The following is a 24,121-nucleotide window of genomic DNA, read 5'->3' as shown; positions in this document are numbered from 1 at the left end:
TTTCAAAGCGATAGACACTATACTAAATATTTCCCACTATAACCCCCCGCCCGGAGAGGTTTTCACTTTTAGAGTGTAGAATACCCCCTCTACACAGCATCAGTATTCTTTACATCGAGACGGTATAATACTAAATTTATCAATCTGGCAGCTTTCAGTTTACTTTGGAGTCATATGGTTTTTGTGCCAGTAGATTTATGTGATTTTGTTTATTTAATTAAAGATTTTTGGGCAAACTGCTATAAAAATGTTTTGTGTAACATGTCAAGTGCCTACGAACAAATACAAGTGTCCAACATGCTTAGAATCATAGTGAGTCAATATGAAAAAATTGAGAACGTATTGTACCAATTGCATTCGTTACATTTTCTTTAATACTAGTTGCTCGCTTAACTGCTACAAAAAACACAAAGAGGCTGACTGTGAATCAAAGCAGTCCTTAAATACTCCAACATCAGAAGTCAGCCATATTGAGGAGCCTACTCTACACGAGCCTTTTAGTACTAAAGATACAGTTCCACGAAAAAAATTGGAGATGCTAAGTAAAAGATTTAAGCTGCGGATTTTTACGTATTTTTATTCTATTAACATAATTACATTCCCATATTAGAAGACTGCGCAGCCCTTCACCGTTTGCTATGCAATCCCCATTTACGCAATTTACTAAAAGAAATAGATGTAACTCCTGATGCGTGGAAAGCTATGAAAGCTGCTATGCAGGAACCACTCTTTTTAGAATTTGCCGATGAATGTCTGAAAGTTGTTGAACCACAGGTTGCAGATGATTGTAATTGAAATGTAAATTCCAAAATATTTATTATTATTTATAATTGATATATAATAATTATTATTTATAGTTGATATATACAATATAACTCTAACTTAATCAGCACAAAAAATGATTATATTAATAAGTACTTTCAGTGTTTTACTATAGGTTTCATATCATACATATGTACATAATTGATTAAATTTTTACAGACTGCAGAATTATTATAAATCTTCATAATCTCTTATGAAAGGTGGCTTCTCTTGCCAGTTTATAATGTAATCAAAAACGTCCTGAGGTGTCTCGCATTGATCTAATTCAACGGCTAAACTGTAGTAACGTTGACGAAGTAGATACGCTGCAGATTTAGGTTGTCGATTACGAGTGAAAACACCCTTTTTATTGCCTCCAACACGTGTAAAAGCTGAAAGCAACCAAACAAATAATGTATTACAATTGAACACTATTTTTTAAAACTCACATTGAGCCGTTTTGAAGTCAGCGAAATTCCACAAAAATTCTCCAATAAACCACTTTTGAGATCTTAGGTTATCGAAGGCTTTAAAGTGTTTGCTAAGCAGTGATCGCTGGTAATCTTCAGACCAAATATATGATGGCAACTTTACTCCAAATTATAAGTTAGGTTTAGTAGGATATTTAATGAAAGGTATGTGTGTTAAATTGTACTTACGGAGTGCAATCCTTCATAAGTGTCCGCCCCGTATTCTGTCATTATGACGGGCTTATTATGCATTTCACGCCATAGATTTGCCTCCTCTTCAACACGTTTTGTAATCATATCTAAGTGGCCGGCGTTTTGGTACCACGCATTATATCTATTAAAACTTATAATATCCAGATATTTTGCCTGTTTTCAGATCGTGTATTATTTTAAATGTGCTTGAAATGCCAATTAGTATCTAACTAAGTTTTCCTTACCAGTTTATCCGCTTTGGCATCAACGTTTAAAGCGGCAGTGATAGGTCGCGATGGATCCATTGTTTTCGTATAATTCGACAGAATTCTGTAAATTACATTCCTCTTTAATATCAACAGTTTGAATATTAATATTTGTGATCTATACGAATTACTTGAAATATTTATCAGCTTGAGCATGAGCAGAGCGCGGTTCATTTGCTATGGACCACATAACTACACTTGCGTGGTTGCGATCTCGATGTATTAGTTGTTCCAGTGAGGATTTATGATTCCGTAACAACAAAGGTTCGTAAATGCTAAAACAATGATATTGTTGTCAAATCTATAGTAGGCATATCTGTACTTGGAGCAAAGTTTATATAGTATATTTACTCTGCATTAACGCCCGGACACTCATCTATGATCATGAAACCAAATTCATCTGCGAATTGCATAGATTCTTCGGAATAGGGATAATGTGAAGTACGATATGCGTTCGCTCCAATCCATTTTAATAAATTAAAGTCACGTGTCATCAATGCAAAGTCAAATCCCTTCCCTCGGATCTAAAATAACAAAATTCATACAAATATATTACGGAAATCTAATTCTCACATCAGAATCCTCATGACGTCCAAACCCTCGCAAATAAATATTGGCATCATTTAGAAGCAGACTAGAATTATTCCATTTTAGTGTGCGAATGCCGATTTTCATACGATATACATCTAGTAGAGATTCATCCACAGCGTGCAAATATATTTCCAAGGTGTATAAATAACCAGGCTCTGGATGCATTAAGTACGGCCACCATGGCATGACATCTTTTACCATCATCGTACCATTGAACGAAGTTTTGGCTACGCTGTGGGCTACAATTTCTCCTTCTTTGTTGCGTAATTGCGCATGAATATAAAGTGGCTCAATAGGTGGGTCATAAATTACGGATTTTTTCGCAACACCATTCACGATTACTTCATAGTGTACAACTCCTAACCGGTATAAATATATTTCATATCATCATATTTTGAATAATAGCTATGAAAAATATGCTTACCAACGTGGCTTTTAACCAAATCGGTTGATACTTTAATATCTTCAATAAAAACAGTCGGTGTGGTATACAGATGAACTGTGCGGTGTATGCCAGCATAATTGAAAAAGTCGAAGGTATATTGTTGGACCACTACCTTGCCGTTATCACTAAAAATAAGCATTAATGTAATCTATAGAATACGAGGTGTGTTCAAAAAATAAGGTGAATTTTTAAATTTCGCGGGTACGTACATTCGATATGCCGACATCCTCAGCACTTATCTTATTTATGCCTCTCACAAACAAAACAATCGAGACGAGTGTACCAACAGAAAAAATAATAATAATCAAAAGTCGAATGTACGTAGCCTGTGAAATATGAAAATTCACCTTGTTTTCGAATACACCTCGTGTATAATATTTAATTTACAAAGTGTTTCATTAAGTCATCATTAAATACCTTTCCTCCTCAAGAATTTTCCCTTGTGGAATCGTTGTGTTCAAAAGTGTGTTGTCGCAAAGAAGCGTTAATCTGTTTTCAGCACCAAACTTTACCTCACGTGTTATTTCCGCTTCGAATGGTAAGTGGCCAATGGCATGAGACATTACCTGTTGCCCGTTCACCCACTAGAGTAATGAAGGTTTGTTTGAAAGCTGTGCAATATAAATACCATACAGTAATGATAACATACGACAATGGCAGCATAGTGGACACTACCAAAACGTAACCAAATACGTTGATCGATGTTCCATGAATGTGGGACAAAAATTTTTTTTTCGTACCATACTGTTCCGACGTGGTCACGCAATTCATTTTCTGCACTCACATCATTGTAACTGGAGGGTACTGGCATTGGCCGTGTTGGTTTCACCTTGCCGCATAAATTTTAAGTGCAAAATCGATTAAGGAAAATACACAAATTACCTTATCTAAATCATCTTGGTACCAACTATTGCGTACTCCCTCCATAGGATCATTAATGTCTGACCTTAAAAAACGCCAAATCCCATCAAGCGTTAGTACTTCCCGGGTCTCCGATGCCCGTGGATAAAGTAAGCCACGAGTCACTGGTTCGTCCTCCAACCGCATATAATCGAATTGTTTACCCTGAGACTCTGTTTTGGTTATTTTGCTTTCTGAAACATTCTGTTGTTCTACTAAACCAAAAGTAAGGCCGATGTTCCCACATATTCCAAGTATAAAGCTGCTAAGCAGAAATGATTTTGATTTAATCATCATTATGTTTATTTTCATAGTCTGCAAACTTCTATCATAATTAATGGCATATGGAAATTGCTTTCGACTTACTAAAAAAATATTTGCAACGCAAGCAAAACTCAGATGACCTAAACAAAATTCAATTACAGCATTGCCAAATGTCGACCAAAATGTTTTCGCGCTCAGTTTTATGGTGCTCATAGTCACTAACGTAAACGTACATTCCGTGGCAGCTAAGACGATTAAACTAATGAGAGCCCCAGTAAATGAAAAATCCCCAGCGTTCCGTTCGTGTACTTGAGTAAATGAAAAAATTTGGATTGTTCCGTAGAAACGTATTAGCTGATTGCTTTCTCATCACACAGTGTTAACAAACAGTATATTTCGAAATCTTTGACATAATAAGCTTAGAAAATTTATAATTTTTATTAAAATAACTTAAAAACTATGTTGAATAATGTTAATTATAGATATGATAGCTTAATTATAATTAAAGATAGCATTTGTTGGTTTTTGACTTTGGTTTATTAAACAATGAAAAATTGAAACTGAGAAGGTGGATGCAGAGAACGTTAAAGGATGATCTAATTCGGTGGAGTATCGGGCATGTCGGGCATTCATGTTTGACCGTGAGGTGTGTGTTGCTTAGCAGGGGGAATGTGTTACGTTTGTGTGGCCAAGGCGAAGACGCGAGAAAACAAAATTTTTTATTTTCCGATTGTAGTTGGGTATATGGCAGACGTTTTCTGTGTTTATGATTGAGTAGTGGTGATTTTAAATGGTGCTCTTCTGAAGCATTGTTGTGTCTGGTACTGTAGTAGACTAGCTCGTAAGAGATCAATTTTCTCCATGATAGGGCTTTTAAAAATTGGCGCATTACAAGCAGACATTGCTGTAGTATCTGTTATCTCATTGCCAGTAATTTCTACGTGTCCGGGAATTCAAACAAGTTTGGTGTGTTTGGCTTTAGCGGTAACTATAGACGGCACAGTGTAGTTTAATAGCATCTGGTCTTTTGAGTCTACTACTGCGTATGCGGTGTTGTATTCAACTTTTGAGGTATCTATGTAAAGAATTTCGTAATTTTGTGTACGAAATTGGGAGAGTTGTTGACGAAATACTTGTAAATGTAATGTGTTGGGAGTTTTGTCTTTTATATATTTTGCAAGCTCTGTGTTGCCTGACTTAGGTTAAAGGAGCGAATTTTTTAATGTGATGTTTGCGAATATGGTATGCTTCACTTTTTCACAATTTTTGGATATTTCTACTAAGGAAAGCTTTTCCGGTGCCACTATCGAGTGTCTCTGGTGTCACTTAACCAGTTTCTCTGTGACAGGATTTTTGGGATTAGTCTGAGTCTGCTTTCGTGGACTCTTTCTTCCAGTGCTGGAAGGCCTCTTGTTTATTGGAGTGGTGACGAACGCATATGTACTGGTCTTTATGGCTCGGTGGTATGAAGGCTTGATGATGTTTAAAGTAATTTTTAGAATATTTCCATATAGAAATAGACCATAGTCTATTTTGCTTAGCACAGGTGTCTTTATCAGATACGTAATTGTGTGAGTCTTTGCAAACCTCTTTTGGTTGTAGTCTTTTAGCAATTATCTTCTCTGAAGTTTTGGAGTGACATGGTAATAAGGAAATTAGTCGTTAGCTGGAAGTTTTTGTTGGATCTTTAGACTGTTTGAGTACGGGGGCGATCATCTCCGGTGTTGAGTATATTATTGTAAAGGTCAAGTATTTTAAGTTGGGTTCGGTCTAATGTGAAATTTATTATTTTGGAAGATATCCGTTCTGCTCCAGGAGTGTTTCCTTTTGCAGTATTTATTGCTTGTTTCAATTGGGATATGATTACGATTGTCTATAGGACTTTGCTTGCATGTTGGAGGGGTTGAGATTGTATGGGATTTCTGCCCGGCGTTTTGCTGCGTCAAAGGCGACAGAGAAATTTACATCTGATGAGAATCGTGTCCAGTGTATAGCGAAGTGATTTGCAATGTTGGATGGATCAGTAAGGACTTGATTATTGTTTTTCATTGCTATTGAGTCGGCGTGTCACGGTTGACAGAGCTAGAGAATTGTTGGAAGCATTGGGCTTTGGCTGATTTTGCTTCCTTTCGGAATCTGGCGTTGGATAGCTTGTAACGAATGGGATAATATTTTATAGAATGCCGTTCTAGTCTTTAAACTTTATCAATCGAATTGTGGAGAATTCGTTACTTCATCAATATACCGATCTTTCCTAGCAGGGATGGATTTGACGAATGCGCTTATAACGACTCGAATGGATTTGGTAATCAAAGCGGCATCTCTGTTAGTTTGAGTGGTGAGTGTTTTTTCACAAGTTCTTGGTCGGTCGTTTTTAAGAGTTCTACCCAGTTCGCTTCGTGTAATTTAAATTTGACGAGAAATACATTTTGTAGTGATGATTGGAGAGTGTTATTGTGGTTTTAATTGGAAAATGGTGTCATCGTACAGCGTGTGACACGACGTTATTGGAAGGATTGCGGGAGAGCAGCCAGCGATGACGGAATGCGTAAGGGAATCATGGGTGGAGAAGTGGACTGGGCGAAGGTCGTTTAGTATACGTAGGTTGTGCCATATGATTGCGGCTTCGAAGTCCCCTGGCGTTGGTTGCACGTGAGCCCCATATGGCGCTCCAACTGTTGATATCACCAGTCATTGTGATCGGCTTTTGCGTGTTGTACGAAATACGATTTTTGGTGATAATGGAAACAGGCGTTGACAGTGATGCGGATAATACTTTTTTAGAAAAAAAAAGAAAATGACTCGATGTTTATTAAATTTAATTTTAAAAAAATGTATACGACTTGTTATGAGATATGTATGTACTGTTTACCACCTCAGAAAGAACAATATTAAAAACAAAGCTTGCTGAAAAAATAGAGAAACAATTAATTTCCTCATCTAAATATGCTCACAGCATAAATGATGCAATGTATTTTATATTTTCTCTGAGAATGCATTAACGGTGAACTGTATATTTTTCTGTTTAGCTTTAGCTTAGATTGTCATTCTCAAAAAAAAAAATTTTAAAGAAAAGTTGAAAAAATAAAAAAATTTTTTAAATGGGAAAACGGACCTCACTTGAAAAAAGGGAAGAAGTTATTCGTCATTATAAAAAGGGCAAAAGCCAACGAAAAATTGCAGAAATTGTTGCTATTATATTTAATGATGGAGATAAGAGGTGGATTGTTCCGAAAGTTAAAGAAAAACCCGATTTAAAAAAATATTCATGGAAGGACTGCCCGAAATAAACCGTTGATTAATGCTCGTAATAGAAAACAAACAATAGAGTTTTGCAAACAACATTTAAATTAAGACATTTCGTTCTGGAAGTCCATTGTTTTTGCGAATGAAAGCAAATTTTTCAAGTCTGATGGGAAGACCTGCGTTTGGAGAAAACTAAACCCCGCGCTTCAACCATGTAATTTGCGCTCTACAGTTAAACACGGCAGGGACAGTGTGATGGTATGGGGTTGCATGTCCTATTCAGACGTCGGAAATTTAACATTTATCGAAGGAAACATGAACAGATATATCTGGATCTGCTAAAACATAATTTAGCACAAAGCGCGGATAAAATGGGTCTTAGGGATTCGTTTAATTTCGACCAGGACAACGGTTCCAGGCATACGTCATACGTCTGGCATTGTCAAATCTTGGCTTATCTGGAACTGCCCACATGTAGTACAGACTCTTGCACTTGAAATATTAATGTGTTTACGTTTTTTAAATACTTTTAATTTTAAGCATCATTTAAGTTGTGCCTCAAAACTGTAACTGAATTGTTTTAATTTGCCATATCTTTCTTATGAAGAAATATTTTTTGTTATTAAATAAAACATGTTATTTAACAATAAAAAAATATAAAAATGTTTTCTGTAATGGAAATACCATAAAATATATTTGATATTTTAATAATTTCTTTTGGCTGCATCAAATAAGCTGTGAGCTACTGTAGGTGTTATTTTTCCATATTGAGTATTGGTGAATTTGTATACTGTAACCATAAGCATACATCCATAGTGATTGATATGTGTAATTAGCCCCTAAGCAATAGTTCTTAGTTGACTTAAAAATATTTTCACGCCTTAAGGGGACAGATACCTGTAAACGGCCATATTTTCCCTGATTTTTATTAAAATTATTTAAAATGAAGAAGTCAATATGGCCCCTATTATGAGTTAGATTCGATCTTCGATATTCGTTGGTTGTCGAAGATCGAAAATCGAATGTCAATTTGGTATTATGAGCCGTGCAATGCTGTCGAAATTTTCGTTGTATATCGAATTTAGAGTCGAATGCAATTTTGCTTTCGATTGTGCAGCGTATTGTGGGAAAACTTGTTAAAATGTAAGTTGTTTGCGATTATTTATGGTTTTAGAGTAACCAAATAATAAATATATACTAATTTTGTTAATTTTATGCAGGTCGAAAATCGTGAGTACCAAACTGCAATTATAAAGGCTAGTTGCATTAATGGAAGAGAATCCACAATTCGCAAAAGGGATGTGCACCAAAGTTCAAGCAGCAAAAAAATGGAAGGAATTTACAACGGAGCTGAATTGCTTGGGACCACCAGTAGAACGGCAGCAAAATGGATTAAGGTTAATAATGTTTTTTTTTTTGTGATGTTTATAGAAATACATTTTTATTTTCCCTTGGCAGGCATGGGCTGATATACGTAGAGGAACTGAAATACATATTTTTTTCGAATGACGAATAATTGAATAAAGAAAATTTATAACAAAAATAAAACAGAAACTTTGGCGTAAAGGTTTCTATTTAATACTTTTTAGATTTTTCTATAATATTCTAAGAATTTCATGTCTTATGTTTTCTGCTTCTTCGTTATTTGACTCCACTTCAATATCTTCAGCATCATCGTACACAGTGGGTTGAGCAAGTCCTAGCATACCTTCATTACCAATACTCAATTGGTACGATCCCTGAGCAGAACTGTGGCTAGCTTTAACATATTTGGAATGGATTTGTATCGGGTGCACTGCTGCAACTGGTTTTCTTTACTGGACAGTAGGTTCATAAACGCCTCTTTAGATAATCTAAAGTTCTATAAAAATCTGTAAGGAAATTTCTGTAATATTAAGTACGTCAACACATTTTGAAAATTCTAAACTTACTCAGTGGAAGCCATTTCTAGGGGGTTGGATGCGCCCCTCAACTGTTTTCTACTTCTAGCTAGTTCCACTAATCTTTCATAGTCCGATGAATCGTCGAACCACAACTCCGTTGTACTCATTTTCACAAAAAATACTTTTTTTAACTTTTAAAAATGTTGTTAACAAAGAATTTCAGCACAATCGGTTGTTCTTTTATTTTGATTTGCTGATCAGCTGAGAAAAAATGATCTATTGTAAATGCGTCGAGCGATCGAAATTCACAATAGTCCCATTCTTCAACGAATGAGCACCATAATACCAAATGAAAGTTCGTTCGATCAGCACTTTCGACTACAGTCGAAGATCGAATGTTGCTCATAATAAGGGCCTATATATTTTTTAAATTGGCATACAGTTTATTTGTACATTAAAATAATATGTATACATTTTTTTTTTTATTTAATCATTTAAAATGGCGGATGTACACTCAATTCCTCCAGGAAGGTCGCATCGGCGTCAGTAGCCTGAAAAAATGAATGAATTAAAAAAAATGGGGGAAAAAATTCGCGGAATAAAATGCTTAAAAAAAAGTGAATTTTGAGGCGAATTTTCCTACTATTTTTGCTTCGACAAAATTTTCAAAAACTTGTAAATTCACATAGAAAGTAATATCATAAAAAAGATGTGCGCAAAATTTTAGGGAGATCGGTCAATAACTTTTCGAGTTATCGTGTACGCCAATTCGAAAAATATAGTTTTGAGAAAAACGCGTCTAAAGTTTGAATACAGCGTAACTATACCTCTCCCAGCGCTCGAACGCAAAGAATACAGTCGTCACGGTTGATAATGAGCGTTTAGACCTTAAGTATTGTTTCTTTTCTTTAAGAGCGTGGCTAACAACCATTTTTAAAAACGAATAAAAGCACAGATTGGATTTGACTACGAACCAGGTTGGGTGTGCATTTTTGTAAATATCTATACTATAAAGGTGAATATCTGTACGTTGTCCGCGCATCACTACGAAACTACAACACCAAATGACGTAAAAATTTTTATACATTCATATTTTCACCCAATGAAGGTTATAGGCATGTTTTTATGATGGAACTCCCTTCCCACAGCCCCCAGACCGCGCCACCACTCTCATTCGTCTCTGATAATCGAATATTTGCTTAAATTTAATCTAAAAAATCTTAGTTTATCCTATTTCCCACTATTTATAGACTTCATAATCCGCATAAGCTGTTCAACTATGAACCAAATGCAAAGTTCAAAAACGGTTTGGGATAGAAAATTAATAAAGATAATTTTGCTTGATATTTTTCTGAATGGTTGTTTTGATTTTATACAACGAGGCATAGCAACGGATTTTCTATTAAATTATTTTTTGTAATTCTTTTATATACATATCCTAAATCCCTCAAAACTACTTCTACGCAAGCGAGGCCGTGGGTTAAAGCTAGTATTGAATATTTGATACTCTTTGGCTTTTCAGTTTTTTTACAATATCTTTTTCCCTTTACGCTGATTAGGCAAGGAGCGTATACCGTGCCCTCTACGGCGTTGAGATTGTTATGCAGTTCGGCAGAAACAAATATTAGCTAGCGATTTAGTTTTCAATAACTTTTCAGCGACTTTTCCATTCCGAGCTAAGATGAGAATGTATCCCTTTTTTAAGTTGCTTGATGTTATCCACTTGGTTGAAATGGTGTTAGTGCTTTTTTTATTACGCATGAACTCAGTTCTGCATTTTTTTTTTTGGGTTAGATTGGGAAAGGAATTGGAATACTCTTGGGAACTTTTGTGTTCACTTAGAAGCGAAAATCTATTAGCACTCCTATCCGGAGGTCCCGATGGCATTTTGTTGTTTATTTAACGGCGCCTGTGATTGGTTGAAATAATCGAATGGTGTTACGGAAAATGAAAATCAAAGCGTAAAGCGCGACAGAACAACTATTTAGTAAGTAAGTAGCAGAGAACATTTTAATGCACGTCTATACACGCGGGCAGTTAGTCGATGACTGTGTCTATGATTTTTCGAAGATAGCAAACTTGACAAATGATTTGTGATTTTTGAATAGGTGAATTCGGCGACGTTTTGTTGTAAGCGCGGAAGAATCGAAGTCAGTGCAAGTAAGTTGTACGAAACGAGGCCTAGACTACACCAACAAAATTTCTCCTTTGTGGCAGGTTGTAGGTATTTTCAATTGCCTGCGGAGCATTGTCTATTTTGTTTTTCGGTTTACCTGAAAGTGCATATTCAAGTGCAAATTAATCTTTGGGTGCAATAAATAAATATTTATTCGTTACTTTATAACATATCTTGAAATTAAAGCACTTGTACATCATTTTACAGTAACGCATAAACAAAATCATACAGAATTTAAGGCATTTGTGAATTACTCGTACAATTATTATTATTTTTTACTTATTTGTGTATAAACTCTGTACAAATGTCTTTTAAGTCTTAAAGTGCTGTAATATTGTACCAAATGTATAAAATTTAGACCTTAGGTCCAATGGAAATATTTCAATTGCTCATGTTTATATGCATGTATGTATGTATGTATGTAGCTACAATATACTCAATAAGTAATATACACATTTAACACTTTATTATCATTAACACTAACATTAAGTTTATTAAAGCTTAATACATGTGTATAAAAATATGTTTTTTTAATACAAAATAATTTGTTTATGTATTACGATATACGAAAATTCAGCCAGTCAAAAGACAAAAAGTAAAATGCTTAATTGAACTTGAAATTGGAGCTGCTATTACTTATTTAGTTAGGATCTACATACACTCAGTGGTTTTAAACACGTTCTATAAATCAGCTCCCTCTCGTTTACTACGCGACATAGTTGAAGATGCATCGGTGATATAAAGGAAAATATCCTCTGGAACATTACAATGATCTATTTCACTACCAAGGGCAAAATAGCGTTTTCGCAGTAGATGAGCCGTGGCCTTTGGCTGACGATTACGTGTGAAAACCCCTTTTTTATTACCGCCCACGCGTGTTATCGCTGAAACAAAAGAAAGCGATTTAATTACATCGGAGCAAATAAATAATTCTTCAACAGCGTACATTGTGCTGTCTTGAAATCCGCGAAGTTCCAAACGAATTCGCCAATAAACCACTGCTTTTTTCGAAGTATGTCAAATGCCTTGAAGTGCTTCGAGAATAATTCATTTTGGTATTCTTCAGACCAAATATAAGCTGGAAGCAAATGTAATCCTTCGATGGTGTCAGCACCATATTCCCCAATCATCACCGGTTTGTTGTGTTTTTTGTTCCAAGTAATCGCTTCCTCGACGACGTTTGTAGTGATCATATCCAATTTTCCGGGATTACTATACCATCCATTATAACGATTAAAGCATATTATATCCAAATGTTTAGCCTGTATGAAAGCACATTAAAGTGGAATCTTTCAGTGTGTATTATTAAAGCCTTACAGCTCGATCACTGCCCGAGGGCACGGCAATGGCTGCAGTTACGGGCCTTGTGCTATCAAGTGCACGTGTGAAGTTGGCTACAAATCTTTAGAATGATGTTAGTAGTTATTTACATTTACTATTAAATGAGAGCTATTGAAGTCTTACTGAAAGTGAGAATCGGCTTGAAATGGACTAGTGCGGGGCTCGTTCGCAATAGACCACATAATCACACTTGGATGATTCCGATCCCTATGTATCAGCTGCTCCATGGCGGATTTATGTTTGTCCAATAATGCCTGGTTGTAATTGCTATAGTAAAATATAGAATATCAGATCTGTATAAAAAGAAACAAAATGTTATGCATTACATACTCCGTATCAACACTTGGACATTCATCGATTATCATAATGCCATTTTCATCGGCAAACTGCATGGACTCTTCGGAGTAGGGATAATGTGAAGTGCGATATGCATTTGCACCGATCCATTTCAACAAATTCATGTCACGAGTTAGTAACGCGAAGTCTAATCCCTTTCCACGTATCTGACGAGTATAGAAATAATTTATATTAGGTGTAACTAGTAAATAAATCGAAGTGTATTGTATTGTATTGTACGCAATTAAAAATAATATTAACATAACATTATAGCACGTAATAAATATATTGCTGGATTTTTAGGTTGGGTTGCTCTAATGTTATCCTACGAATGAAGTCCCTCGTAGGTGTATGCCCCTTCCGAGCGGCAAGTGGTTTTTCAGAGAATCTTCTTCATAGCAAAAATGTGGAGGTTCGCTCTTACCGGCCCATACATGACCGCTATTTGAAAAAAAAAAAAATGTATCCCAATTTGGTTGAACCCATTACATCGCACCGGAGTCGAGAAATTTACTGAAACTGTATTAATAGTAGGATTTATCAAAGTTCAGGATTTCTATTTGAATGTTCCCAATAGACTTTCAAGAAACTGGTATGTGACATAAGGGCGTAATAAGAGGACGCAACAAGTTCATATACAGGGTGGGCCATATAGCGTTTGCTTTTTGAACCACTTATTTATTTTGAGAAGGGTAACACAAATGACATGTCAAATGTGTTCATAATTTACTTAAAGGTTTGACATTTACGAGATGGGACGCTATACGCTTGAACATAATTGGGAAATATTGAAAACCTATTTCCAAAGTGGTGAGTCTTCTTCTTCTTTTCTGATTTTCACATCGGTGGCTACGTCAATAAGCAAAATTGTCGGAAATTGGGGCTCAGAAAATCCACATGTTACTGTAGAGAAGCAAATGCATCCAAATTGAGTCACTGTTTGGTGCGGTTTTTGGTCTGGGGCATCATCGGGCCATTTTTTTCTCGAAAATGAGCGAGGAGCCGCGGTTACAGTAAATGGCGAGCGTTATTTTTTGTGGGGAGCCGTTAAGAACAAATGCTATGCGAACCATCCAGAGACGATTGATGCTTTAAAACACGAAATCGAAGTTGCCATTCATGAAATTGGAGCCCAAACAATCGAAAATGTGCTTAAAAATTGCGTTGATCGAATGGCCTACTGTAAAGCCAGTCGTGGCAGGCCATTTGAACGATATTGTTTTTCATTCATAAATGACAATGTTCAATCTTCAACATAAAAGAAAAATTTTGAAAAAATATTGATTAGTTTTTTTTTTATAGCCGATTTAAAAAGCAAAATTTTACATGGCCCACCCTATATAACATTGTTTTTGGCACAGCCTGACGTAACGTGTAAAACGTGTAAATAATTTTCTTATTCTGGTTCATTCTTAATTTGTGTTTATATGAAATATAGTTCAGTTTTTGTTGGTGTTGGATAAAGAAATTCCATAAATTTTCCTAACTGAATTCAACAGAAATGTTTAAAACTTGTGTTTACTTGAACAGTTAGTTTGACAAATAATCACAAAATCCTATTAATTGTAGGAACAATCACTTATACAATCTATGTAAATTACAATATATCAGGTCAGTTCATAAGTTCGTGCGTATTTTACCCATAATTTCACTTTTGTACGATTTTTGCATACAAAAAGTTATTCGCGGAATATAACGGAACTATTTATATTTTCTTTGATATATTGTGGATTCGACAAGTGATTTTAATCGAGGATAGAAGCACGTGTTGTTAAAAAATAAAATGGAATCTTCGAACGCGTTTAAGAGGCATATTTTGTATTTTTTTATAAAAGTGGTAAAAATGTAACAACTGCTGCTGCAGAAATAAACACTGTTCGCGGAGAGGATTCCGTGAGTGTAAGGATTGCGCAAAAGTGGTTTTCAAAATTCCGAAGTGGTAACTGCGACGTGGAGGATGTCCCGCGCGCTGGTCGTCCTGAAGTCTTTAACTCCGACGCCTTGCTCGAACTCGTGGAAACTGAGCCAAATTGACAGTCGATATGATAGCTCAGAGGCTAAATTCATCGCATAGAACAGTTCACAGGCACCTGGTTCAGTTGGGAAAGGTTTCAAAGCTGGGAAAATGGGTTCTCGATAGACTCTCCGTCGCCAACCTTCAGCACAGAGTGAATGTGTGTTCTCAGCTGCTGCAACGGCTTGAAAATGAAAGTTTTTTGAACCGTATCGTTACTGCTGATGGAAAATGGGTCCTTTACAATAATCCTGCTCGCGAACGCCAATGGTTAGATAAAGATGAAACACCAGAACCGACCCCCAAGAAGATTCTCCTGTCTATTTGGTGGGATATGGCTGGTATTGTTTATTATGAACTTCTGGAACCAAAGCAGACGATAACTACTGATTATTATTCCCATCAGCTATCAAACCTTAATGAGGCACTTAACAAAAATCGACCGTCTTTAGTGAATAGACGCAAAGTTTTGTTTCACCACGACAACGCAAGACCTCATACCGCAAGGCAAACATTAGGCAAGCTGAACGAGCTCGGATGGGAGCTGGTGCCGCATCCACCATACTCTCTGGATATTGCACCTTGTGATTATCACCTTTTCCGTGGACTTCAATCCCATATGAGTAACAAGAACTACTCCTCAAAAGAAGCTATAAAAAGGGATATCGAAGCGTTGTTTGGCTCCAAGGATAAACAATTTTTTGAGCAAAGAATTAAAAACTTGCCTAAACGTTGGGAAGGCATTGTAAATAATGAAGGAAAATATATTATTGATTAATAAATACTTTAAACATCTTTTTTATTAATTTTAAAACCACCTTTAAAAAACGCACGAACTTATGGACTGACCTGATATTATAAGCTGCTAAAAAACAATCCACCTTTCGGAGGTGGTATACAATTGTAGGCCCCTCCAATTGAGGACCAACATCAAGCCACAAATCAAAAATTGGAGGAGGAGCTCTGCCAGTGTCAAAATAATACCTATAACCGGTATTTTGACTACTTTTCTTTTGTTTTTTGTTTTAATTAATTTTAATGAAAATAAACATTTAATATAAATTAAGCTTTTAAATAAATATTTTTAAACATAATTTAGGAATGCAGATTAAATCCCATTAAATTTTAGTGCACAATAATAAATTGCAAGTTTGAAGTGGCTGAAAATTCTCGGTGATTTTTGATAATTCTTTCCCTAACCGTGTTGCACTTTTTCTCCGTATAACGAAAGCATGAAAATTTTTTTGGGTTACTTACATCTGAATCTTCATGCTTGCCGAAACCTCTGAAGTACACTGGCCGTCCATTGATAAGGAATGAGGTATTATTCCAGGTAAGTGTGCGTATTCCAACCTTCAGTCGATAAATGTCTATTAAAGTATTATCAGCAGCGTGTAAAAATAATTCCATTTGATAAAGGTAACCAGGTTTAGGATGCATTAAATATGGCCACCAGGGATTTGCTTTATTTACTTCCAGTACACCAGTCAAATCGCCATTGGATGTACTATTGGAAACAATGGCACCTTCTTTGTTTCGCAGTTGCACTCGAATTTGTAGAGAACTGTCGGCTTCGTTCGAGGCAGTTCCGCTCACTTTTACTTTATAATATACATGCCCCACTGCAGAACGATTGAGGATATGTGTAACAATAATAAAAATACATAATAGGGTCTTCACACCGAACTCGTTGCTTCGTTACTTGATAGTTTCAGGTATATTTTGTTTTTGTAAATCCAACCAAAGTGCCTAATAATACGTTCACATATGCATTAATCACCTATAAATCCACCAAATTAATCTATCCGTTCACATATGGCAGATTACCTGCAAAATTGACAATCAGCTGTCAATACTGTTGTGAAGGGCTTTTCTTCATAGAAATTAATTTAATATAATATTTCGATGGTTGTGGTTTGTTTAATTATTATTAACGATATGAAGAAAATGCAAGGAGAAGGAAAAGCTAATTTAATTGCGCAATTAGCTGCTAATAATAAACAGTTGGAGGAAATCCGTATGCGACGTTTACTGAGGTTGCAAAAAATTATGGCAGCAATGCGCATGGGAAATTCTACAAAACGTTTGTGGGCACACGCTTTTTTCTGTAAAATGAATCCCTAATTAATAATATTTAACAAACATTTTATTAGAATTATGTTTAAAGACCTGAATTCTTTTCCGGCATCCGGCATTTTGATGTTTCTCCTTACATTCGTAATAATAATTATCGATAACACAGAAAACACAGGGTTGTATGTGAATAAGTATCGTTATTATCTAGGATTATTTTATAATCTCAGATATTGGGAGAGAAATTTTGTATGGGAAATCACGGATTTTGAGTAAACCGCGAAAAAGTAGATCATCTACTTATATGTGCACGTATTATAAGCTCTAAATAACGAGCTTAGCAATTTGATCGGTAATTGGCAAAATAACAATCAGCTGTTTGACGATTGGCATTTGATGGTGGGGCGGGAAGTTCAAGTTAAAAATATCAAAAAGGTAAAGGAACAATCATAAGAAAGTTATTCTTGCAATCAAAAATTTGGTATTTCAAGGATATTTTCTTTCAGTGGATGAAGCTCAAAAATGGACGGATTGAGGGGACCAGAGACTTATTTTAGATTTTTGGCCAAGAATTGACTAATAGTTTTTGCTTTTTTGCTATGGTCTCCCATACATGTAAGTACGTATAAGTCAATAAGTCTCTTCGCAGCAAATACAATACATATTTGCTGAACAGCCAACTAACAAACCGTCAAAGTAACGAAATTGGGTTGAATACCCCTAATATACACTTACACATATGTATGTATGTACTACAAGTATATGTACAGGGTGGTCCATTCTACGTAAGAAATTTGAACTATCGCTAAAATCGTTATTTTGTGTGATGTGTCAAAAATTTACTTTATGGTTAGACATTTTAACAGCTTTACGCATAAACAAAGGTGAATGAAGGAATTTTGAATTTTCGCAGGTTACGAATATTCGAATTTAGATTTTTTAGTTGCGATATGTTGGTACTGTTGTTGTTGATGTAGCAGTACCTTTGTAGTGTAATCACCGGTCGTCTTCATCTAGCTCATCTAACGGTAGGCCAAGGAAACTGGCTGTTTCGACGGGTTGGGTCCAGAGGGAGAGAGGTGTTAGATGAGTGGGTTTGATGGGGCATGTGAAAAGGTGGTTAGTGTCATGCGGGGTGCCTTCACATGCCGGACATATGTTAAGTATGTCGGGGTCGATTCTGGATAAGTAGGAGTTTAACCTGCTACAATATCCAGAACGTAATTGTGCCAAGGTTACGCGGGACTTTCGGGGAAGTTGGAGCTCTTCGTCTGCAATTGGTGATGGTTGGACTCCGATAACGGCATTCGGAGGTCGGGAGCTTAAGAAGGTGGTAAGCGTCTCCCGATGAATGTCGTTTATGGCCTGTCTGTACACTGTCCGATCCTGGAGTGGTCTGTCTGTTTTTTCTAGGATTTCGTCCACGTAATTTAGGAAGTGCCTCCTGATGTGCCATTCTTTGTTATGCTCATTCACAGGTAGGATATGAGCCTCGTCATGCAGGTGTTGTATGGGGGACATTAGAAGACATCCTGTCGCGGTCCTTATTGCAGTATTTTGGCAGGTCTGGGGCTTCGTCCACTGCGTATCACTGGTTCCAGGCGACCAGAAAGGCGCAGCATAGTTAAGAACCGGTCGGCCTATTGCCTTGTCTTTGCCCCCAGTGCTGCCGGCAAGCGACTTGAGGACCTTGTTGCGATTCTGTACTTTCGTTGCAATAGCGGTTGTATGCGCTGAGAAGGAGAGCAAGCTGTCAAAGGTGACTCCCAATATAAATTGGGGGTGGGATAAGGTACACTAGACAGGGCTAGGGCGGCAGCCCTTGGTCGGGAAAAACCAGAGTCATTCCGGTAACGTAGAACCGGCTGCCATGGGAATGGTAATGTTGGTACTCATGTCTATCACTCATGCCGACGAGTTCTGCCATTTTGAATGTTCAGTTAATTGTTGACAGCTGTTTTGCTTGCACGTGCTTCGGCTCGTCTTCAATTCTTACCTATTCAAAAAGATGGATCAAAGACCTGTATCAAATTTTGTATGAAAAACGAAGTGAAGTGCGCGGATGCATTCCGAATGTTGACTGTGTCATACGGAGAAGCTACTTTGGACCAAAGCAACGTTTATCGGTGGTACAAAATGTTCTCAGAAGGCCGAAAATATGTGAACGACGCAAAGCGTGAGGCTCGAGCACTTCAACAACAGACGAAAAACTTGATGAAGTGAAGAAAATGGTATTGCCCAATCGCCGAATCACCGTTAGAGAAGTTTCTGAGAACCTAGACATGTCGATTGGCTCATGCCATTCGATTTTTTTCAATGATTTGGGCATGAGACGGGTCGCCGCAAAATTCGTACCAAAACTGCTCAATTTCGACCAAAAGCAGCATCGCATGAACATTGCTAATAAGGTGTTGGACTCTGTTCGCGATGACCCAAATTTTCTCCAAAGGGTCATAACTGGTGACGAATCGTGGGTTTAAGCTGAATTACTTCAATAGAAGCTGCCACACGAACCAAGACCGAAAAAGCGCGCCAAGTTCGGTCGAATGTAAAAGTTTTGCTTACCGTTTTCTTCGATTGCAGGTGAGGTGTGCATCATAAGTTCTTGCCACAGGGTAAAACGGTCAATACGGAATATTACCTGCAAGTTATGCGCAATTTGCGCGAAGCAATCCACCAGAAACGCCCGGATTTGTGAAAGAACAAAAATTGGCTCTAGCATCACGATAACGCCCCTGCTCACACATCGTTGCTTGTGCGCAACTTTTTGGCCAAAAACAACACACTAACGATGCCACAGCCACCGTATTCCCCAGATCTGGCCCCCTATGACTTTTTCTTGCTCCCGAAACTGAAGAGGCCCATGAAAGGTAAGACAGCATCGAAGGAGGAAAAATGGTTTTTTGAAGTGCTTCGAAGATTGAAAAAAAAAACGTTGGCACAAGTGTATAATATCTCATGGGGATTACTTTGAAGGGGACAAAATAGATATTAATGAATAAATAAATAATTTTTGAAAAAAACACAAAATTCGCGATACTTTTTGAACACACCTCATAGTTGAAAAGTGAAAAATGAATTTTTTACTAGAAAATCATATTTCAACGTCGATGGCTAGTTAACGAAGACATAGCTATATTACTTTCAAGAATAAAATTAATTGAAAACTATTCATGCATCTTTTACGCTAGATTGGCCACCCTGTATATAAAGCAACCTGAATTTTCTGCCAAATCGGAAGTGACTTCAACCTCTTCGATGAAAGTTTTTGGTGTGGTATACAAATGGACGGAGCGATGTATTCCTGCGTAGTTGAAGAAGTCAAATGTATAAGTTTGAACTATTGCAACTCCTCCATCCCTTAAAGTATGAAGATAATATAAAATATGATAAATTTATTAGAAATACTTTGTAAATCTTTATTATCTATTCTACTCACTTCTTAACTTCGCTAATTTTTCCCTGAGGCACTGTGGTTTGTATAAGCGCATTGTCGCACATAACGGTAATACGATTTTCCTCGCCGTATTTTACAAAATTTGTAACTTCCGCTTCGAAAGGCAAATGACCCATTTCATGTTTTACGACCATTTCTCCATTAATCCACTATTAAAATTATTTCTATTACTTTTCTATTACAATTTGTGATATTATTAAGTAGCCAATTACTCACCACAAAGGCCTCGTAGTGCACACTGCCAAATCGAAGCCATACTCGTTGATCTTTCGCCCAGGACCGTGGAACGAAAAATTTGCGATCGTACCATACAGTACCAACATGATCGCGGATTGTATTGTCTGTTGTTATATCGTTATAACTAGCAGGCACTGGCATGGGGATCACATTTTTTACCTTACTCAAATCGTCTCCAAACCATTTATCTCGTACTCCCTGTGTTGGATTTGCTTCGTCCGATGTGACAAAGTTCCATAATCCATCCAATGAACGCATCTCCCGCGTTTCGGACTCCCGTGGGTAAAGCATTCCGCGTGTAGGCGTCACTTCTTTATTCACAATAACTAACGCTATTGCGAAGTGAATAAGATACCCAACGACAGCCATGGCAAGTAAAGAAAATGCTGAAAATTTACGAAAAGATACATTGTAAAATGTTGGTGGCCATTTCAAATATGATAATAATTTGAATAGGTCGAGCCTTGCTCTAGCGAGGGCAGGATACTCACTATTCATGCGAAGCATATTTCAATAATTATAGTACCTACATGCTTACTTATTATCTTGTATTATTATTATTTTTCTTGTTAAACATATTCAACATACTTCAATTTATATAATTTAATTTTTGTAACTCAGCATACTGTAATTGCGACTCTTTTGTAAGAATGAGGACTAAGCAATCGAAGTAAGTACTGGAAAAGTACCGTATTTGAGTGCTCTTGCCCTTTTCAAATTGTTGCCTTGCAGTATGCGAGCTTAGAATTTAGCTTTCCTTTTTCATTTGGACATCAGTCCGTGTGTGTATATTTCAAGAATATCCAAATATTCAATAAAACATTTATTGGCGCCCGAGCAGGGACAGTCGGTCCAGTATTTTTTACCGTTTATAAGTAGAACGCAAGCATCTACCGTAAGATTATTTAAATTTTTTAATAAATTTGACTCATTTGTGTAATATGGATCAGGTAAAGGTACTTGCAGAGATTCGAACGCATTTGCTGTGCGAGCTGACGAAGCTTAAGGAAAAGGCACATGGGCTGCGTCCGGAAACGCTGTCTCAGGGGTATATAAGAGTTATTAGTGATAAAATTCCATACATGACAAGTGCAACTTTTGACAGCTTCGAAGATTTATATTTCACCTTTAAAGGTTTTTTGCGTGATTCTATGCCAGCCTGTTCTACAACTTCACCGGTGGCATTAAACAGTATATTAGTGGCGCCTTCCCATCGAAATGACACGTTTTACAGTGACGCTAAATTACCTAAAATCTCCGTACCAAATTTCTCGGGCGAGCCTTATTAGATCAAGTATCTCAAGGCACATTCGTTACAGAGCAATTTATACAATTATATAAAATACCATGCCGTTCCACTTCTTTAAAAGTGAGTGGGGTAAACACGCCGCAAAAAAATTGTGTAAAGAAATTAGCGTATCTTGAACTGTATTCCTGCGCAGAATACGATTGTAAACTACATGTAAAGACCCAAGTTTCGTTCATATCTGCCACAACAGAGCTTTATTAGATTACAACTTAGTTCAGATATTTCAAATATTCCTCTAGCGGATCCTGAATATTTCAAATCACGTTTCATAGATCTTATCTTGGGCGCTGATGTATATGGTTTTCTAATAAAAGACGCTCAAATAAGAACTGATAGTGGGTTTATTTACCAAAACACTCATTTTGGATGGGTTATCTCCGGACCAATGTCAACATCGGTTAATATTAAAACAATAAATACAAATCTTTGTCATATATGGAGATGATCAGCTTAAGCGTTTGTGGGAGCAAGAAGAATTGCCAAACATAAGACCGCATTCTGCTGAAGATATAGCCACTGAACAACACTTCATTTCTTCACACTTAAGGGATATATTATATATATCCTTTCCGAGCCGAGCTTAATGGGAAACCAGTACCAGAGTTTCATAATTCTCACTTAGGTGCTCTAATTAGACTAAAGAATATGGAGCAGGTGTTTGCCAGAAACCCAAACTTCCAAATTGTTTACCTAAAGTTTATGAGAGAATATCAAGATTTAGGGCATATTAAGTTGGTTGGAGAATACCCCAAAAATTTCACTCCGCTGTCATATTATTTGCCACACCATGGCGTGGAAAAGTTTAATAGCTTTGGTGCGAGTATCACAAAGCGCTTCCTTGTTTAAAAAATATTAAAATTGACAGGTTTATAGGCACTTCAAAATCAAGGCGATGCTGTTTACATGTTTTTTGGAATGCTTCGCAAGTTTCTTATGCAGCCGTGGTTACCCCAGAACAATTATGGAAAATGGAGAAGTATGTACCATAGTTGCGCAACTGCTTCAGAGTAAGAGAAGGATGGCTCCCGTAAAATTGCTCACAATACCTAAGCTGGAGCTCTGCGCATCTCATTTACTTGCCCAACTGGTAGATAAGGCAGTGAAATCTTTGCAAGGGTGTGTTGAAAATATTATTTTATGGAGCGATAGTACGACAGTTTTAGCGTGGATTAGAGCCGAGCCGATTCGTTGGACAGTGTTTGTAGCAAACCGCGTAGCAGAGATTCAGCGTCTTACAAACGTCAGCCAGTGGTGATATATGCCTATATTAGGCAACCCAACAGATTGTGCAACGAAAGGCATTTTACCAGACAATTTATCAATTCATCCTCTCTGGTGGCATGGCCCTGCGTGGCTACTTCAAAACGAGAGTACATGGCCAAGTGATATTGACTATAGGAAGGAGACCTCCCTTGAAAAACGAAATGTGGTCAACATCTTGCATATCAATTCAACAAGCTATCCGCAAATTTTATACAAATTTTCTATTTTAGGTAAAACAATTTCTGTTATAGCCTATATTTTTCGTTTTTGTTATACTGCAACTTCTCAACCTCGGCGCTTTGGAAACCTAACAGCCGCAGAGTTGAAATCAGCATTCAGTCGTCTGCTATATTTGTCCCAACGCTACGAATATCATAATTAAATAGAGCAATTGTTACAAACAGGTGAGCTACAGAAGAGCAATCCGATCAAGAAACTGAACCCTTTCATTTGTGGAGAAGGATTTCTATGCATAGGAGGAAGGCTGCAACTCGCTAATATATATTACCTGAGAATATGAAATATCCCTTTTTGTTATCTAAGAAAAACCCTCTACATCTATTTTTATTTACAGACGCACATATAAGAACATGGGGGCATACAACTAATGATAACTTTCATTAGGCGAAATTATTGGATACCAAATGCGCGTAGAACTGCGGAAACTGTATTAAAGCGTTATTTGGTATGCTTTAGATATACAGCGAAAGTAGCTGAGCAACTTATGGGACAAATTCCAGCTGTTCGATTGACTCCGGCGCGACCATTCTTGGAAAGCGGCGTTGATTTTGCTGGTCCAATTGACGTACGCCAATCGGCTCTTCGGAATGCTAAAACATCAAAATTGTATATTTGTA

The 24,121-nt window shown here is 36.8% G+C and overlaps 3 protein-coding genes across 10 annotated transcripts in view; 1 reads left to right on the top strand and 2 right to left on the bottom strand.

The window, feature by feature from the left end:
- The first annotated feature begins 152 nt into the window (after positions 1–152).
- Positions 153–796, top strand: LOC128868313 (zinc finger HIT domain-containing protein 3). The gene is made up of 3 exons (XM_054110255.1): positions 153–312; positions 382–542; positions 611–796. The coding sequence occupies exons 1-3, from the start codon at positions 248–250 to the stop codon at positions 793–795; spliced, it is 411 nt and encodes a 136-aa protein (XP_053966230.1). The 5' UTR covers positions 153–247; the 3' UTR covers position 796.
- A 95-nt stretch (positions 797–891) lies between these two features.
- Positions 892–4,046, bottom strand: LOC128868311 (beta-glucuronidase-like). The gene is made up of 11 exons (XM_054110245.1): positions 3,648–4,046; positions 3,415–3,594; positions 3,183–3,349; positions 2,745–2,890; positions 2,303–2,679; positions 2,081–2,253; positions 1,861–2,004; positions 1,709–1,793; positions 1,461–1,637; positions 1,251–1,389; positions 892–1,193 (listed from the first exon to the last, which is right to left on the bottom strand). The coding sequence occupies exons 1-11, from the start codon at positions 3,975–3,977 to the stop codon at positions 994–996; spliced, it is 2,118 nt and encodes a 705-aa protein (XP_053966220.1). The 5' UTR covers positions 3,978–4,046; the 3' UTR covers positions 892–993.
- Positions 4,047–11,360: 7,314 nt separating this feature from the next.
- The window catches only part of LOC128868312 (beta-glucuronidase), a 50,574-nt gene continuing 37,813 nt past the window's right edge, over positions 11,361–24,121 (bottom strand). For 5 of the 8 annotated variants that reach the window (XM_054110248.1, XM_054110246.1, XM_054110247.1 and 2 more), the window contains exons 2-10: positions 20,672–21,078; positions 20,438–20,604; positions 20,216–20,358; positions 16,183–16,547; positions 12,906–13,078; positions 12,699–12,842; positions 12,552–12,636; positions 12,181–12,496; positions 11,361–12,118 (exon numbers count right to left, since the gene is read on the bottom strand). In XM_054110248.1, coding sequence (XP_053966223.1) covers positions 11,916–12,118; positions 12,181–12,496; positions 12,552–12,636; positions 12,699–12,842; positions 12,906–13,078; positions 16,183–16,547; positions 20,216–20,358; positions 20,438–20,604; positions 20,672–21,061 — 1,986 coding nt within the window. In that variant the 5' untranslated portion in view covers positions 21,062–21,078 and the 3' untranslated portion in view covers positions 11,361–11,915. The remainder of the gene's footprint in view (positions 12,119–12,180; positions 12,497–12,551; positions 12,637–12,698; positions 12,843–12,905; positions 13,079–16,182; positions 16,548–20,215; positions 20,359–20,437; positions 20,605–20,671; positions 21,079–24,121) is intronic. The other 3 variants (XM_054110254.1, XM_054110252.1, XM_054110253.1) reach the window with 1 other exon arrangement.

Source organism: Anastrepha ludens, chromosome 6, assembly GCF_028408465.1.
Source record: "Anastrepha ludens isolate Willacy chromosome 6, idAnaLude1.1, whole genome shotgun sequence".
Taxonomy (NCBI): Eukaryota; Metazoa; Arthropoda; class Insecta; order Diptera; family Tephritidae; genus Anastrepha; species Anastrepha ludens.
This window is presented reverse-complemented; position numbering and strand designations above follow the sequence as displayed.